The sequence below is a fragment of the Aspergillus viridinutans genome (genome assembly GCF_018404265.1).
Source record: "Aspergillus viridinutans IFM 47045 DNA, scaffold_11, whole genome shotgun sequence".
Lineage (NCBI taxonomy): Eukaryota > Fungi > Ascomycota > Eurotiomycetes > Eurotiales > Aspergillaceae > Aspergillus > Aspergillus viridinutans.
Window position 1 is genome coordinate 852,464 of NW_025091227.1, and position 17,588 is coordinate 870,051.

The 17,588-nt window shown below is 50.1% G+C and overlaps 7 protein-coding genes and 1 non-coding gene across 8 annotated transcripts; 2 read left to right on the top strand and 6 right to left on the bottom strand.

Moving 5' to 3' along the window:
- Positions 1-1,110: 1,110 nt before the first annotated feature.
- Positions 1,111-2,810, bottom strand: Aspvir_002415 (cytochrome P450; the record flags this gene model as incomplete). Its single annotated transcript, XM_043274015.1, has 6 exons — positions 1,111-1,282; positions 1,330-1,496; positions 1,549-1,659; positions 1,705-2,323; positions 2,407-2,563; positions 2,612-2,810. The coding sequence occupies 6 exons, from the start codon at positions 2,808-2,810 to the stop codon at positions 1,111-1,113; spliced, it is 1,425 nt and encodes a 474-aa protein (XP_043129950.1).
- An 858-nt stretch (positions 2,811-3,668) lies between these two features.
- Aspvir_002416 (uncharacterized protein) lies at positions 3,669-4,307 on the bottom strand (the record flags this gene model as incomplete). Its single annotated transcript, XM_043274016.1, has 1 exon — positions 3,669-4,307. One exon carries the CDS (start codon positions 4,305-4,307, stop codon positions 3,669-3,671), a length of 639 nt encoding a protein of 212 aa, XP_043129951.1.
- A 1,541-nt stretch (positions 4,308-5,848) lies between these two features.
- Aspvir_002417 (uncharacterized protein) lies at positions 5,849-6,640 on the top strand (the record flags this gene model as incomplete). Its single annotated transcript, XM_043274017.1, has 2 exons — positions 5,849-6,159; positions 6,220-6,640. 2 exons carry the CDS (start codon positions 5,849-5,851, stop codon positions 6,638-6,640), a joined length of 732 nt encoding a protein of 243 aa, XP_043129952.1.
- Positions 6,641-6,830: 190 nt separating this feature from the next.
- On the bottom strand, positions 6,831-6,901 carry Aspvir_002418. Its single transcript has one exon. It is a non-coding gene; the product is annotated as a tRNA-Gly (tRNA).
- A 204-nt stretch (positions 6,902-7,105) lies between these two features.
- Aspvir_002419 (glutathione S-transferase) lies at positions 7,106-8,070 on the bottom strand (the record flags this gene model as incomplete). Its single annotated transcript, XM_043274018.1, has 3 exons — positions 7,106-7,539; positions 7,593-7,972; positions 8,033-8,070. 3 exons carry the CDS (start codon positions 8,068-8,070, stop codon positions 7,106-7,108), a joined length of 852 nt encoding a protein of 283 aa, XP_043129953.1.
- A 2,155-nt stretch (positions 8,071-10,225) lies between these two features.
- Positions 10,226-12,082, top strand: Aspvir_002420 (glycosyl hydrolase family 43 protein; the record flags this gene model as incomplete). Its single annotated transcript, XM_043274019.1, has 10 exons — positions 10,226-10,294; positions 10,345-10,405; positions 10,460-10,551; positions 10,600-10,811; positions 10,862-10,949; positions 10,995-11,139; positions 11,255-11,390; positions 11,441-11,531; positions 11,587-11,995; positions 12,045-12,082. 10 exons carry the CDS (start codon positions 10,226-10,228, stop codon positions 12,080-12,082), a joined length of 1,341 nt encoding a protein of 446 aa, XP_043129954.1.
- A 244-nt stretch (positions 12,083-12,326) lies between these two features.
- On the bottom strand, positions 12,327-14,222 carry Aspvir_002421 (sulfatase family protein; the record flags this gene model as incomplete). Its single annotated transcript, XM_043274020.1, has 4 exons — positions 12,327-12,790; positions 12,841-13,806; positions 13,859-13,883; positions 13,932-14,222. 4 exons carry the CDS (start codon positions 14,220-14,222, stop codon positions 12,327-12,329), a joined length of 1,746 nt encoding a protein of 581 aa, XP_043129955.1.
- A 1,173-nt stretch (positions 14,223-15,395) lies between these two features.
- Aspvir_002422 (putative extracellular lipase) lies at positions 15,396-17,084 on the bottom strand (the record flags this gene model as incomplete). Its single annotated transcript, XM_043274021.1, has 1 exon — positions 15,396-17,084. One exon carries the CDS (start codon positions 17,082-17,084, stop codon positions 15,396-15,398), a length of 1,689 nt encoding a protein of 562 aa, XP_043129956.1.
- Positions 17,085-17,588: the final 504 nt, after the last annotated feature.

Here is a 17,588-nt window from a genome sequence, read left to right on the forward strand (position 1 = left end):
ATAATCAGTTAAGTTCAATTTAATTACCTCTTTATGTTTAGTCTTTATGCGTCTTCTTTCACGCCTTAATTCTCTATTTCTCTGCCGCCTTTAAGGCCCTAAAGCTCCTACCTCCTAAGCTACTGCTTCAGGCCCCTACCAGTATCTAGAACCTCTTATAGTGCACTATAGTGTCCCTATCACAGGCCTAGCCACTGCTCTCTACCCACCTATTCCTGCGTTCTATTCATTACTACATTAAACCGTAGATAAGGAAGATAATATTATAATAGATAAATATAAGGCTATATAGGATTATATAGTACAATATTAGTGTAGGTACTTATAGTATTTGATGCAAATATTACACTCGAAAAGAATTAATGTTGCCTGAGAAGTGAGGGCCCTAGGTCTGAACTTCAAGCTGCAGCGAGCGGAATGAGCGCCAGCCGGCTTGTAGATTACAAGATTTTGTGATTTTAGTAGTTGTCTACCTGTTTCCTGTCATCTCAAGGGGAATCTTCTGCTCTGCTCATTGCCATGTGGAAGCCTTATTTTCTTCTTTCATCCTTAGTGAGTAGCAACATACGACTGATCCAGTCCACCATGCCCAGAATTCAGATCCTTAGTATATCGTCCCCATTGCAAATACATTGAATTCCTCACCATGATTATACTCGCATACGGAACAGATTTATGTGGTGTTATAGATATATCAGCTGAATATCTATAGGTCAGCAGGATTTGAGCTAAGCTCTGTGACTAGGTGGAGCATACAGTACAGGACTATATATGAGTTGGGGATGACCATGAGGTCTCGATGAGCAGGAAGTATGTGCAGTCTATAATAAGGCAAACTAACCTGTATAACTCATCTTCACTATGTCCTTCTCTATGCTCCAACAGTGCCAATTGGTCAAATTGTCCATGTTATTACTACCCCAGATCTTCTGGCTTACCTGGTCCTTGTACATGTGCATAATTTCCTCCATCAGATACACCACCATAGTATTTACACATATTTCCCTTGCTTGGATACTCACATTCTTCTTCTAAACATAGGGTGAACCCCTTAGTGGATGACACTGCCGAATCAACCTCAGATTCACCCTTGATCACAGACTATGCACACTACTCGATGACACCCGTAATAATCGCCCGTACGCTCAAGTTCCCCTTCTCAGGGTACGGGGTGCCAAAATCCCGAGCAAGTTCAATATTCTTCTTGGGCGTTTCATACAGCTCCATATCAAACCGGCGCACCAACGTCGCGGTAACCAGGAAGAGCTCCGCATACGCCAGACTACATAGGTCAGTCGTGGACAGCTGGTCAAGCGATATTGCACATACTTCAAGCCAACACACATCCGGCTCCCCTTGGAGAAGTTCACCATGTACCGATCGAGCCGGTGTCCCTTTGCAGCAACACGTATCCATCTTTCCGGGTCGAACGCGTGCGGGTCGGAAAAGATTTCGGGGTCCATGAGGACGAAGTAGTTTGTTTCGCTGACGGGAGTCTATACATCTTCGTTAATCTTGCTCCTAGATTTTGTGGCTTATTGTACTGACCCCCGGTGGTATACTGTAGCCCTTGTATACCAACGCCTCCGTAGGCGCGACTCTTGCAGAGCGACTCGCGATACCAGTAGAGAGACGCAGAGATTCAGCAATCACGCCGGACTGCTAGGGTTAGTAATGTAGAACTCCCTCGGTCTAGAATCTCACCAAGTAAGGTAACTGTTCAAGTTGGTTCCAGGTTGGTCTCGAATCTGCGGTAGGCATTGCCTGCTTCAATTCCTCCCTGAGCTTGTTCCGAATATCTTTCCTGCTATACAAATGCCACGCGCCGAGCGCAAGCGAACGAGCCGTCGTCTCCGTGCCACCAATCACCAGGGAGAATCCTTCGTTCATCAGCCGCTCCGGCTTGCGCATGTGTGCCGGCATTGTCGGCGCCGCAAGAGCATCAATCACAGTCCCGCTGTCGCTGTCCTTGGAACGCGAAGGCGCATTCTCCAGCGCGGCCGCGGCCCGATTGTACAAATCCTTCTTCTGACTGGCGAGAGCAAACGCGGGGGGGTTGTACTTGCGCAAGACCTCCAGCGGCGTCAAGTTCATGATGGTTTGCAGGACGGGGAAAAAGTACAGGAGGTGCGCTTGCTGGAAGAGCCCGTTGACTCCGTCTCTGACCTTGGCGTTGAACCCCTCCTTGTCGACGTTAGCCGGGTTGAACCCGTACACGTACTTGTAGATAACATCAGAGGTCAAGGCTGCAAATCCCGCGTCCAGACTGACCACCTGATGCGAGGCATGGGCTTCCTTGAAGTGGTAGACGAGTCTGTCGAGGCTTTCGTGGATTAGGCCCTCCATTTCTCGATGGCCCGCTTCGAAAAGTATTTCTCGACGGGTGCGCGCCGCTGCCGGTGAGACTCTGGGTCGATGCTGGAGAAGCTGGAGCCTTCGAGGTTGAACTGCTTGATTAGCACGGGGTCCTTCTCGCGCTTGCGAAGGCTGGAGGCGTAGATCTCATCGTAGTAGTCGGGGTCCTTGACGTGGACCTCCCGCGGGTTTATGCGGATGATCGGTCCTGAGACGGTTAGCTGTCTGAGCTGGTCTGTAATCAAGATATACCCACCGTATACTTGGTGCAGTCGTTCGAGTTCCCAGATGAAGATACCTCCCCTGATGATGTTGTGGTAGAATTCGTAGCCATGGGTGATCGCAGCCAGTTTTGGTCCGGGAATATGGCTCAGCGGGTGGAAATAGAGTCGGTAAATGCCCTGGATGACCCAGTAGACGACCAGCGCTACCACGATTACCGCAAGGACAGCCATTGTGATCCTGCCTTTGTCCTAGGATACCATTATTGAGTGATTTGCCGACCCCAGGCTCCCAGAATTCCACCCCGAGGAATTGCTTGCAAAAGAGGGGCTATCTCCTTGTCGTAAGAATTCTCATGTGAAACGGCATGGGGGTAATTAGCTCTCCTGGCATCATGGACAGGATGGTTGTGGTGATGCGTTAGTCTGCTTCGCTAGGAACTAGCTTCCTGCAGCTAAAGTGACGAAGCTGACTCGACTCTTGAGAATCGAGAGCATCGGCTGCCCCGCAGTCTGCATGGAAAAATGTTTGTGTCTGCGAATAGGAGAACTGGCGAGCCTCCACTTGGACCATGCTTGAGGAAATCACCGAATCATTGATGTGCTTGCAGAAGTAATGACTGGTTAGTAGAGTCCTAAGCTGGTGAGAAATGCCTAAAGTAGGCTTTGTCTTTCTTAGTCTGGCTTGTCTGCCCCCTAAGATTCTGTAAATATATTGATAAGAACAGAAACCATCTTGAATAGAGCAGCCATTCCTAGCTTGCTCGATGCTGTCCTTGGATTCCTGGAGTGCTCATCCTTCGTTAGTTCGACTACGAGAGCGAGCCCCCAAAATATTGGGTTAAGTGTCACACTCTGTCTCGATCGCACCCATTTGGACGTGTCGCAACGCAGTGGCAGACCAGTGGAAAGGCCATCTGGGACCGCACATTGCCCTAGAGACGTTGTACAATCTAGGTCTGGAAAGAAGGGCCAATCAAGCACAGATATACTTTACTATTATTATGAATAACTATACTATCGTTCCAGTCTGCTGGCGCTCAGAAATTGCAATCTTTTTGAGGCCCCGGACACTTAGTACATTTCCTCACGTCAGAGCTCCAACTTCAATCCTTCTTCCTCCAGGGCCTTCTGAACACTAGGCCTGTGCAGAATCCTTTGGCGATATTTGACGAGACGCGGCCATTTTGCCAGATCGATATCATCGAAGAATCTCGTCCATGTCAGAACTGTCCAAGCATAACAGTCCGCCACACTAAACTCTTCGCCCAATAAAAATGGCTTGTCTCCAAGAATGTCTTGCAAGACCGTAAAGGCCTTTCCTAGATCCCGAATGACCGCCTCTCTATGCTTTGCTGAAATGTCGCGGTTCAAAAGTGGCGAGAAGCCCTTATGAAGGTCTGTCGTAATAAAGTTTAACAGTTCAACAGCTCTCCACCGGGCAGGACCGGTTTGTGGTATGAGCATCTTCTCTTTGGGAGTGAGCTCCCAAGCGATGTATTGCAAGATCGCCTGATTTTCGGTCAAGATCCCTCCATCGTGAAACCGGATCGCCGGCACTTTGCCTTTCGGGTTGAGAGACATGTAATCGCGAGGCTTGCCGTCTCCGAGTTTCACCTGCAGACCTGTTGGAGTACGTTCGAGCTGCCGGAGCTGTAGATGTATGCCTGCTTCATGACAGGCAATGTGGACCGCCAGGGCGCAGGTACCTGGGATGAAGAAGAACTCCATATCGCGGAGGGACGAGTGCTTAGTGTACAAAACTTTTAGGTGTGTAGAATGCAGATGACTTCAGTTTGACTTGGTAGTTACAGATGCCCACTAAATGCGTAGATGCAATCATTTATATAGACGCAATAGGTAGTCACCAGCTGATTAGAAATTCAGTATACATTGCTAGAGACAGATTCCTAATATACAACACTGAATTTGTAAGCTAGGATAGTACAGCTTCCATTTGTGTACGTTTTCCTGTACAATGGTAAACGATGGGCGGAATAATCGTTACTATGTACATCATTGCTGATTGTAGATTTACAGCAATGTACCACTTAGATGACACAGGAATGTTGGACATGCCGTAGTACGTCCTAATTATGCGCCATACAGTATGTCCTCCCACAGCGGACCAATTCCGCGGACTGTATGTCAACTTGATAATCTTCATTTCATAATCAGCCTTTTGTTATCTTCCCTTCAATCAACTATAAGGTTCTTTTCTGACAAATTAGACCATCCTATCTAACTAACAGTAATCTGTAGGCCACCTGGCCATATAAACGACCCGGCCACCTCCATACACCATATTATATGTCCATTTTATCCTTATATTTCAATGTATATAGTCCCTGACAAACTCTGGTAGTATCGTTTGGTCATAATAATGTACAGTCCACACTGATTTCTCTCGGCTCCCAGTCTACGTTACCAAAGCGTTAAGGAAATCTGAGCCGGCCATCCCGCGCCTTCTCCTCTTTTGAGGGTCTCCTGATGCCGCGCAGATTCGACTGCTGACTCTAAGAAGTCTCGATAATGCAATTCCCAACCCACCTAGAGTTGCATAACCGAACCGCAAAAATCGAAACCGACCCTGAGCGGTTTGGGACTGAATACAAACATTATTCTAGCAGTTTACCTCTCGTAGAACTGAACGGCTTTACACGAGTCAGCTTCCCCTTGGAGACTGTGGAGACTGGAGATATCCCTGATTCTCTTTCTAGAGATGATCTACATCATCTACACAGCCATTGATAATATGGAGCCTGTGCTATTCGGATCGGCTTATAAATGGTCAATAACCGGCACTAACTGTTAGTATAAACTCAATGTTTGGTGATCTGTCTTGACTCTTGACTCTTGACTCTGGATTGATGTTTCTCTCTCCTTTTCTCACACTCAATGTTATTTGTTTATATATAAGAGGGTACAGTAACATGAATCAGGTTCAGTACTCCGACCTGTATCTTCAAGATATAGATATTTGCAATACCGTTGCCCTCTTAGCTGTTTTCTCAGAGTAGAATAACTGTCATTCCAGCCTTGTCTAAGCCTTGTCTAAGCCTAGTCAGAGACTAGCCACATAGCCAACCAACATCAAAACAAACCATTGGCTCACAATATTCGTCAAATTAGCCTGAGGGGCTCATCCCATGCACAGATTTCTTGGCCATCGACCCAAGAGCCCTTTTAAGCTCCACATACGCCCATGCGGCTGACATTTACTTTCCTCAAACAAAATGTCCTGATTACACAAAGCTCCGTGCTGCCTGCCCATGATGGAAAGCAAGCAGACCAAGGAACCCAGTTCTCCCGAACAGCCTGGTCTTGAAGTGGTGATACCCGATGGTCTGATTCCGCAGTACGAGAGAGATGCACCCCTCTATTACGCCGGAGATGGATCCGACGCACCGATACCAGTCGAAACAGAGGTTGGCCAAGGCCAAGAAGTCAAAAGTGTGAAAGATGCTCCGCGAACAATATGCGGGTTGCGGCGACGGTATTTCTGGATTGCTGTGGTGGTTGCTGTGGTCGTCATTGCTGTAGCGGCGGGTGTAGGCGGGTCTTTTGCGAAAAAGGACTCCGGGTGAGTAGAGAATGTATGTGGATGATTGAACAATGCTGATCTGGGTATTCAATGGAACAGTTCCTCCAACCCTACCTCGACCGCACCAGCCGCCTCTACTTCAACTTCGAGTTCGTCTTCGGCGGCCTCCAGCGTCACAAGCTGTCCCGCGATGAACGGGACGACAATCACCGTCCTGCAAAAGGACTATATCCGGTTATGCGACACGGATCTCTGCTCTGACACGGGTGGTTGTGCGAGCGTCACCATCTCCGACGACAATCTCGTAAACTTCAAGACCAATTCCCTTGAACAGTGCATCCAGCGCTGTGTGAATTATAATGTCATGATCAAGGGAGCCGCATGCAAGGGAGTGACCTGGGATGAAACGGCACCTTCATCCACCAACCGCACCCATCGCTGCTTTTTGAAGAATGATACGAGTATCAGAAAGACGGCACCAAGTGGCTGGACCATTCTCAGTGCACTCGCCAAGGATTGAGTTGTTTCTACTGTGCATGCTCTTTTGCGATTATTATGGACATATCAGAGCCTGTTTGTCAATGGATATGTGCCTGTAAGGCGAGGTCGACCTGGACTGTGATTATTCACCATCAGAAAATGACCAAAATTTCAATGACTAAAGATGAGCCATGAATGGAGGAAAAAGGAAAGGGGGAAAAATAATACAATGCATCATCCGTGAATCGAACACGGGCCTCGTCGATGGCAACGACGAATTCTACCACTAGACCAATGATGCTGTTGCTTGGCGAATGTGTCCGTTTTGAACCATATAACTCAGATCTTTAGGCCGTATCAGGAGAAACAACGGCATTGGTACCTTATATTCGTTGTATTACATGGATTGGTTTTAAATTATTTGTAAAGTTTGTCATTGATTTATCTATATATGTGCTCCCATTTGCATAAACCATAGGAATGCTCACCACCAGGACTGCCTCGACTATACATTACGACAACCTGCCCCCCAATATGACAATAGCACAACAGGGCTTGACTTTCCGGGCTGCATAGCAAAAAAGGCCAGTTCATAAACTAGCTGTGATGTTTCCTCAATACGCTCGATTTGCGCAACCCCCCGCTTGTAGCTCTCAACGGCCTGTAGCCGATCAGCATAGGCTGCTACTCCTGGATACTGGCTCCGAAGGGATGCCAGCCTTGACAACGCCGCGATGACCGAGTAGCTCAGCTGAATATCAGCAGCTGTGATCGTATCTCCACAAAGATAGGGACCGCCGCCTGGCGCCGTCTTGAGCCGGTCTTCCAGGAAGCCAAGATGGGTATGGATGTTGGGATTGATAAAGGCACCTTCCACCTTGGACGCTATCATTCTAGTCACTGGCTTGATGAAGAATGGAACCGGCGCATTCCTCATACCTGAAAAATCATCAGTCATCATCCACGATGAGATCTATGGAGTATGGACATACCGTCGATAACCACCTTCATCACCAAAAACGGCGCCAGACTCCCCTCGGTATAGTGCATGAAATACTGGTATCGCATCCACGCTTCCGTCTCCCCGCCGACCTTGCCTTCTTTTCCTTTGGCATATCTCTCTGGGATCAGCTTCTGCCCGCCGAAGTGGGTGCAGAGATACTCGATGATCACCGCGGACTCGGCCAGAACGAGTGGCTCCGAGCAGTCAGGTGTGGTGATGGTGACAACGGGGGATTTACCCAGTGGGTGGATCTTTCTCAACTCGTCGGGTGCTGTCATGTCGGCTTTCCGTTTAAAGGTCTTGATCTCGTAGGGGACGTCGAGTTCTTCCAGGAGCCAGACAATCCGTTGGGCACGGGACTTTTCCAGCCTGGTTCCGGTTAGTTTCTTTGTTTCTTTCTGACATTGCGCGACGCAGTAGTCTTTTTACCAGTATAGCGTGATTTTGGTACCTTGAGTATCTGTCATGGTGAGGGGCGGATATTGAGCTAGAGATTATTGCTCGATCTATCGAGGAATGCGAGGCTTTCTGTCGATTCTGATGACGCTGTCAGAGAGAGTCATCCCGCTTGGGATAGTAGTACTGCCCGCCACAGTCAACTCAAGAACAGCCCGGCTGTTGCTGTTGCCTGTCAGAAAGTTCATTATTCTGAGGGAGTAGACAATTTTTACTAAGAATCAAACTCAGAGAGTTCCTGAAAATAGAATTATGTTTATTTGTTTATAGGTTATGTACTTCACATGCACTGTCTGGGTCAGTCTCTACAGCATGCTCAGCCATCTCCATTATTAATTCATAGATGTGAATATCGGGTCTACTCTCAATCACTCTTATCCTTTGCAAACAACCAGTGAATTGAAAGATTTTCTTCCCCAGAAAAATACCGGATTCCCAGCAGACCCAGGGCACCCGTCAAGCCAGAAAAGTGCCAAAGGCGCCATCATATCCGCGCGAGTCAATAAATGGGCTGTGCCATTGCTCGTTCCGAAGAAAATAATACCTTTGAAGCGCAGATGATGACCAGCAATGGGCCGGCTCAGGTAGAGTAGCTATCCAGCAGGTACATGATAGCAGCAATGTTCAAGCCTCCATTGATTCTTAAAACCAGGCGACCGGTCTAAGTAGAACAAGGTGTCGAGCATACATTACTGTGAATGACAGGTCAATCATCAGTATTATGCTCAGATAATCCACTTCTACTCTTGAGCTTCGCTTTGCATTCATACATGACTCTCTGATACATTGTGTATAACCGAGGACTCCTGACGTCCAACTCTATCAATACAGATGAAACAGTGGACCGATCGCAGGATATTCTCTACTAGCTAGATCAGCAGGTAGATCCCACGCTGACTTTTAATGTGAGGTTGATTAAGCTTACCTCTGGATTGTCTTCGATAGGTACTGAGCCGGTGCTTTTGACCGACTATAAGGCACATAGAACGGAGCACAGACTCCCGCAGCTAAGGAGATTCTCACACCCGATTTGAGGAGCATGGTCAACTGTTTAAGATGGTTCATGGACCTGGTAGTTGCACTGGGTCATGTTCTGTTCTTGTTTTGAGTGATGGCGGCTGTGGACTTGTAGAGCTATTTAAGAGGCATGTACTCAGGCTGTGCAGCATTCCAGACCTTTCATCTTGTTTCCTGAAGGAATGATTACATTTAGACGCACACTGATTTGCGTCAGGCCGCGAATCAAAGGTCATCTGAACAATGACTCAGTGGTGGGATGAATCATGCAACAGAATCCAACGACGAAGCCGATTCGCTCCAATGAAGAATTGGATCCATGCGGGGCCGCCCCCACATGGTCTACCCCGCGTTTCCCATTGTTGATAGTTCTGGGATTGAATGAAGAACCGCCTTGTATATGCTGGCTGCAAATGTGTCAATTGCCATCGGAGTGCTCAGTCATATACACCCTTTGAATCGGCCGAAGTGTCGATGAGGGATGCCACATTGTGAAGCATGCCGCCAGTGAATCAGCCATCTGCTTTGAAGCAATTGTGCCTGTCTGAGGAACAACGTAGAACTGCATTAAAGATGGGACATTGTTCCCCTTTGAGTAGTCCAATGTAGAAGATCTGTCATATATCAAACCACTCGGCCAAAATGGCGTCTGGACAACCATCTCTAGCTAGTAGGAATGATAGGAGCAGCAGGGTCAACACAGCAGGGACACAAGAAGATCTGTAAACTGGATGCTCTATTTCGGATAATTCCCTTGGGTACGAGTTGCTCTCTACCCTGTAATGACACATGCACATGCAATCATATTTTCTCTGGTAATACTCTCTCAACGGGCTATTCGTCGGATGTATTTTACCCGGATCATGTCTCAGGCCTTGTAGATCCCCCGGTGTTCGGCCCACCATATTTCCCCATGGACGCTGATTGTGGGCTTTTGTTTCTCCAGACGGACCTGCAGCGGCTGGCTGTCCGACAATATGTCCGGCTTCAGATAATGTAGGATAGATGCTCCGCAATTAAGCCTGCTCCATATTTCTGCCGGCCCCGCTTCTGGAGTGTATATAAGAAAAGGGTTCATGTCTTGCAGAATGGATTGCCCTGTCTTGCGTTATTGTCAAAGGATCTCTAGCCGAGTACGGGATTATCAGGATGTTGCTCATAAGCCGTCTGATTGCTGCTCTGGCTCTTGCAGGAACAACCATTGCTTCTCTGCAGATTGTCAGTTCCTCGAAGGGTTAAAGTGGGATATCTTCTGCTAACATGACCAGATTCCCGGGGGTACATGGACTGCCAGTGGTACTAACCAGCATGTCCAAGCGCATGGTGGAGGTAGGCAACTTTACCATTACTGGATGGATATACTTATTAACACCCGTGCCACAGGAATCATTGAAATCGATTCGACCTACTACTGGATCGGTGAGAACAAGCTCAACGGGAGCGCGTTCCAGTCTGTCAACTGTTACTCCAGCAAGGTACGTTCATAACCTAAAGTCCGCCGACCTCAAGGCTAACGCCTGCAGAATCTGGTGGAATGGACATATGTAGGAGAACTCCTCTCTCTGCAGAGTAGCGGTGATCTTGGGCCCAACCGGGTTGTCGAGCGGCCCAAGGTCCTTTACAACGAGGCCACCAGCAAATACGTAATGTGGATGCATATCGACAGCAGTTCCTATGGCGAGGCGAAGACTGGAGTTGCGACTTCGTCGAGTGTTTGTGGGAAGTACACTTACCTGTAAGTCTGACTCTGTGATGTGCAATCAGCAGCCTAACACGCTGGTTTAGTGGGTCGTTCCAGCCTTTGGGGCATCAGTCGCGCGATATGGGCTTGTTCAAGGATGACGATGGGTCGGCGTATCTGCTCTCTGAGGATGTAGGTCTATAACATCTGTCTTGTTGATGGAAGCTGACTCTGTAGCGCCCGAACGGATTGAGGATCAACAGGTTGACCAACGACTATACCAATGTGACTTCTACTACGCACCTCTTCCCGGATCATATCGAGGCCCCTGCCATGTATAAACAGAACGGGGTGTACTTTCTCTTTGGTTCACAGTTAACAGGTAACTGATCCCGCAATTTCCAGCTTGCTCTGGCTAACCATTGGCAGGATGGGGTATGTGCCCTAATGCCCTTTGGCTTTTGTCGTTCCACATAGCTCTACTGACCCGGCTATAGCAACCAATGACAACAAGTACACCACTTCCACGAGCCTCAGCGGCCCCTGGAGCTCTTGGGCGAACTTTGCGCCCTCTGGAACAAATACCTACAACTCCCAGACCACCTTTATCCTCGGAGTCGGCGACTCAGTAATGTAATAACCCTTTCAATCAAATATCATCAGAGACTAACCCTTAGGTAAAGGTACATGGGTGACCGCTGGGTCTCCTCCAACCTCATGGCCTCAACATACATCTGGCTACCTCTAACCCTCAGCGGAACGAACGTCTCACTGGTAAGACGGCCCGGCCCCCCACCTTGATGGCAGCCCTCACTAACACCGCCACCAGCAAAACGAAGTAAACTGGATCCTCCCCCTTCAAGGCACCTGGACCCCCGGCCCCGCCGAAACCACCCCCGAAGCCGAATCCGCCACCAGCGTGCTCTCCAACGGCGCAAAAGTCATCTCCTGCAGCGGCTGCTCCGGCAGCGAGGCCGTCGGCTGGATCGGCGGGCCGTCGGACGGGACGCTGCAGATTGTGGGGGTGCAGAGTAGCGCGTCGACGAGGAGCACCATCCGCGTCAAGTATGAGAATGGGGACTCGACTCAGCGGTATGCGACTGTTAGTGTGAATGGGAAGACGCAGGTTCTGGCGTTTTTGCCGTCGGGGAGTACGCCTGCGTCGTCGTCGTTGCATGTTGACCTCAACAGCGGGAGTGGGAATACGGTTACCTTTAGTGCGTACGGACAGGGATATGGTAGGTTCCTTTCTTCCGGGAGTTATTGATGGCTTGCTGATGGATGTAGGACCGGATGTTGATCGATTGATGGTTCCTAATACTTAGTGTGTTGGCGGGTTGATCGTTGCATGCGTTTGGATCGGATCACTTCAGGTATTGATTGTAGCAAGGTGAATACAAACGTTATAGGAAATCTTGAAGACATGTTCTATAAATAAGTGTAAAACAAGATACACAGTAGTGCCTTGACCTTCTCTAATAGCATCAATGGTGATATCTGATGTTTCTAATGCATTGCTGTATTTACAGTTAAATCTAGTGCTGTCTAGCGTCTATATGTACGTATCTATCATGTCCAAGCCTCCCAGCTCAATCCATCGCGATAGACCAATCCATTCTGTGGTCCCTCCGAACTGATAATATACCCTCCTTCGCAGGCCGAGTACGAGACCTTGGGCTGGGCACGGTAGAACTGATCATACTTTGTGCTCAGAGCATCCCGTAGATCCTTCACTGAGCCATCTGGATGGATCACGTCCCACGGCTTGATGCAGGTATCGCCCTTGCATGATTTCAAAACCATTAGTAGTGCGTCAAGACGAGTGATGACGTTGGACAGATCGCGGCCGAGGAGATGGGGCGTCGTCGCATTGGCGTTGGTATAGAGATTGTTGACCTGGTAGGGGTCTCGGAGCATATCGTACAGCTCGTGGTCGTTGTTGCACCAGACTGAGTAGTACAGACTGTATCCGTTGCCAACGATACGCGCGGATTTGTACGTGTTGTTGGGCATGGAGAACGAACCGCCAGGTGCTGCAGATGTCAGTCATGCTTGGATAAGAGCTTGTTAACAGTGAACTAACCCAAGGCACCGTATTCTCCTTCCAGCGGCGATTTACCCCAGAATTCGACTGCGACATGTTCGTGCGCGATGCCCTTTACCCCCTTTGCGACTGGCATCGGTGTGCCGTCAAAGTCCTCTCGCAGAGGGATCCCCGCAAGCTGGAAGAAGGTCGGAGCCAGATCAATGTGCGTGGTCACCGAGTCGTCAGATTTCCCTTTGGGAATGCCGGGTCCTCGGATGTAGAACGGAACGTGGATGTCCTCCTCGTAGCCAGACGACTTACCTGGCGGCATCCGGTGCTGGCCAATGTGGAACCCATTGTCCGCCGTGTAGATGATATACGTGTTTTCGGCTTGACCACTCTCCTCGAGCCGCGTGATGAGAGCATCTACCATCTCATCCAGCGCCTGCAGCGTTCGCAATCGCTGGCGGTAGAAATTATCCTGGTAGTCGATGACGGTCTGATTAGCCAGCGGGAGGTGCTGCACCCATCCGCCTCCGGTGGGCACCTTGGGGTTGAAATTCGCCGTCCGCGGCACCTTGGCATCTGGAAAAAGATCCTTGTGTCGCTCAGCAGGAATGGGAGCGGTCATCAGAACACCCTTTGCGTTCCCCATCGCACTAGGCTCAATGTTGGAATGCGGCGCGATGGGAGCAACCGCAAGGAAAAATGGCCGATCACTGCTTAGAGCGTCGTTGAGAAAGCCCAAGGACTTTTCGGCGATGACATCTGTCGTATATTGGCCCGCATAGCTCTTGGGGGGCTCGCAATTCCGCTGGTAAGTGGAGTTAAGGTAGGCATACGTATACGGATCAAGCAAAAAGTCCGATCCATTCCAACCTCTGGGGAAAGGAGAGTTGTAGTTACTCGTGTTGTGGCCGTTCATGAGTTTGCCCGTGTAGTAGGTGTTGTAGCCGGCTTCCTGCAGCCACACAGGGAGCCAGGCCTCATTGAAACCCTGTGACACGAACTTGGGATATCCTCCTATTCTCTTGTCAGCATTTACTCGTCTGTTTCACAGCGAAGGGCAGCTCACCCCATGGTGGCGAAACATCTGTAACCTGCGCGTCGTCAGCAATCTTTCCCTTCATGTCAAACACAATTCTTACATTGGTGTTGTGAGCCTGGCGTCCTGTCCACAAACTGACGCGCGACGGACAGCAGAGGGAGGTTGTCACAAAGTGATTGGTGAATTCGACACCCTTGTCTCGGATATGTTTCTGGATATACGGCGTGAAGGCCGGGGAATTCAATTCCAGATCTTGATCGTCGGACATGATAAACAGTACGTTTGGCTGCTTTGCCTGTTTCCTGGGCATGAGTAGGGTATCCTGGCCGACGGATGCAGCCTCTGAGGCCGCTAGTAGCCCTGAAAGGGCTATAAGATTATGAATCTTCATGTTCAAAAAAACTGAATATCATAAGTGATTAGAATGGAGGCTTTCACTGTGTCGTTGTGGCGGTGAGCTAGCAGCTTTTAAGAGACCGCAGTGTGGATACAGGCGGATATTGATCTTATGACAGCGGGATGATGTGATTGAATAGGTCAGTGCTCTCATCCAGCCTCTGACTCGCAAGACTGAAGATAATTGAGTTGAAGCAGAGGAGTTCCGCGCATGGCTGTCCGGCAACGGACCACACTGGTCGATGGGTCAGGAATCAGGATAGCCGGTCGGCAAAACAAGTCAATATTGATACTACCTACTAGCTCAGAGTCTAAAACTCTAGGCGAGACGGTCAAGCCCATCATTATTGGACGAGAATCAACGTGCACGGTGGCCATAAAAGGAGGGCCGAGGGTGTCGGACAAATTGCCGTTTTAGCTCCTTGTGGCACCATTCCCATCCAATAGTGCCGGTTCGGAGTAGAAGAAGCGCAGCTCGGGCTAATCAGGTTTCGCAGCAAAATGCTTGTCTATGTTGTCGAGACCGGGGATATGCAGAATACGTCGGCATATATTTCCCCGCTGTCGTACTCTTGCGGGTTTTCCCCGAGCTCTGTCTGGTGCGTATGTTCGGAGTTCCTCATCGGATGCACAAGGCGGCAGTTGAACACGTCCATAGGATCACATCAGGAATATTCAAATGGAGAGAGATCGCCAGTTGACTATACCAGGATAGACTTAATCACTGTGGGTCGATGCCATTACGTGCTCCGCCTTAAGATGAGCTCATCAATTGTAGCCTCAATTGCTTTAACCGACATGATACTTGGATTAAGTCTCTGCCAGTCATAACCGTCCTGAACTTTTTATATGACTCAGATCGCCTGTAGCACCGTCTACGCTGTGTTACAGAGTAGAGTTGTCGCTTGGAAGTCGGCTGAAGAGCCTTCTTTCTATCTCAGACCGGACTGGATTCCCATACAATGCAATTTGGTAGTACAATGATCGCGTCCTTGACTTGCCACACATAATGGTAGCCATTGTTGGAACGTTGTGTTGATTCCGTTGGATAAACCGCATGATCGAAGGCTACGGGCCAACTATCGTGCAAGCTGGATCATCAGCAAATCATATCCATTCATTAATTAATTCATCAGTCGTAAGCTCATATCGCAGATTATATACTAAACTAGATATGGAACGAATCCACATTCTCCAGAATAAAGTTGTACGTGTCATTGCGGAAATTATCCGCCAGCAAGGCCCCTTGATTGTTGAAGAACTGCATCAGCTGCTGGTCTTCGTTCCACCGCGGCCATTCCATAAGGCTACCCCGGCGGGAGTTCGGATCGAGATCGTACACGAAGCTGAAATAGTAGGTGTGAATCGCGCGCGACGCGTAATTCGGCAGAATGCCATAAAACACTTGCAGAATATCACTGCCGTGGAAGGTGCCCATGATGGGCGTCCCATAGTCGTACGATGACAGGTATGACCAGCACGGCAGGTCGGGTTTAAGCTCCGTCACGTACTTGAGGTATGCTCGGCGCGTCAGAGTGAAGGTGAGGTCGCCGAGCAGGGCCGCCAATCGTTTGAACTGCGGATACCAGTTGTTGAAAATGCCTGTGCGGAAGGGCGAGCCGTCTGTGGTGACGTCCGGATAGGTGGCCACCAGCTGCTCGAGCTGGTCCCGCGTCGCCCCGAAGAAGTAATACTTGGCGAGGTAGTCCACCACCTGTGTGGTTGTGGTGATATTGGACTGGAAGAGCGCAAATAGCGTCCCTTCGTCCTCCTGGTCGCCGATAATGATTGGTACGGCCGCGTATTTGCCCGTTCTGACCAAAATGTCCGGGCTGGCAGTGATTACCTTGCCGTCCGGTCGAGGCAGGTATGACAAGGCTACGGAACGGTAGCTCAGGAGGCCCGGCACCGCGTTGGCTGCATTCAGAAAGTCCGTATAATCCAATCCGCGCAGACACTCCAGCGTGTCTGCTGCGGACGAGCAGCCGGCATAGTCCACAACCGCATCATATACCTGCTGCCCCTTGACCCCGTCTACGGGGTCCGCCGGGATCGCGCTACCCGAGTTCATGATGCCGCCCCGGAACAGTGGCTTCCCCTTGTAGGTATTGTCGCCATCGTACAGGATCATGTGATCGAAGACAGAGATGGATCCGGCGGACTCACCCCAGATGGTCACCTTGTCCGGATCGCCGCCAAAGGCTGCGATGTTGTCCGCCACCCACTGCAGGGCCAGGCGTTGGTCCAAGAGCCCCAGGTTGGCCGCGCCATCGGCAAGGATCTCCTTCCCGGGCATGAACCCAAACCCTCCCACCCGATAGTTCATCGCGACAAAGACAATTGGCGTGCCCAGGTCGATCGAGCTTGCCACCAGCGAAGTGGCATCGTACGTGGCCGTCGCGCCCAGCTCGAAGCCACCGCCATAGATCCACACCAGGACGGGCAGCTTCGAGCCTGGCGTTGTGCCGGACGGACGGGCGACGTTCAATGTCAGACAATCCTCTCCGGCATTGGTCACGGTCTGGAAGAGGGGAATGTTGGCCAAGAGGCCGGTGACGGACCCAGGAAACTCGCTGTTGTCCGTCGAGAAAAAGAACTGAGGGCACGACTTGGCGCTGCCCGCGCCGTCAATAGTGCCCAGGGACGTCTGTATTGGCTGGGGAGGCTTCAGACGTAAGGATCCCGTAGGTGGCTGGGCGAAGGGGATGGCATTGAACTTCTCTACCGTCCCGGATGACCCAACAATGGTGGCCGCGGGGGATGCGATCGTGACTGTAGGCGCAGATCGCTTGGCCGGAGCCGCCAGCACAGCCGGTAAAAGGGTCAGAAGCGGCAGAAAAGTCCGGAGGAGACGCATGGCGTCAGTCAGCCTGTTCAGCCTATGGGTCTGAAGACAAGTGGACACTCGGCAGAGGGATGTCCTTTCCAAGCCATCCGTGGGAAGACGCGGATCTATGCAGTACTTATCCTGCATTCATTTTCCGGCCATCACCCAATTTGGGTCTGGATGCACATGTCTCCTCGGTCTGCATCCCGTTATCCTCGATCTGTTCCATGGATGCCAGGTGCATGCCCCGCCTGAAGGACTGTGACAAGACCCATATCTACCGCTCGTCACGGACGTTAAGCCCATGGGGAAAACCAGAACTGACCCCTGTAAATCATCGCAGCGACGGAGACGAAGACCCGATTTGGCAGTGACCGACGAAAGTCACCCTGACATTTGGGCACACTAAGTCACCAGGGGACAAAGTTAATCGCAAAGAGAAGACCAAAGATGGGGTCAGGACCCAAAAATGAGCAATCGTAAAGGCACATGAAGCCCAAGAGCCGAGGCTGGCATGTCGTTTCCATGGACAGC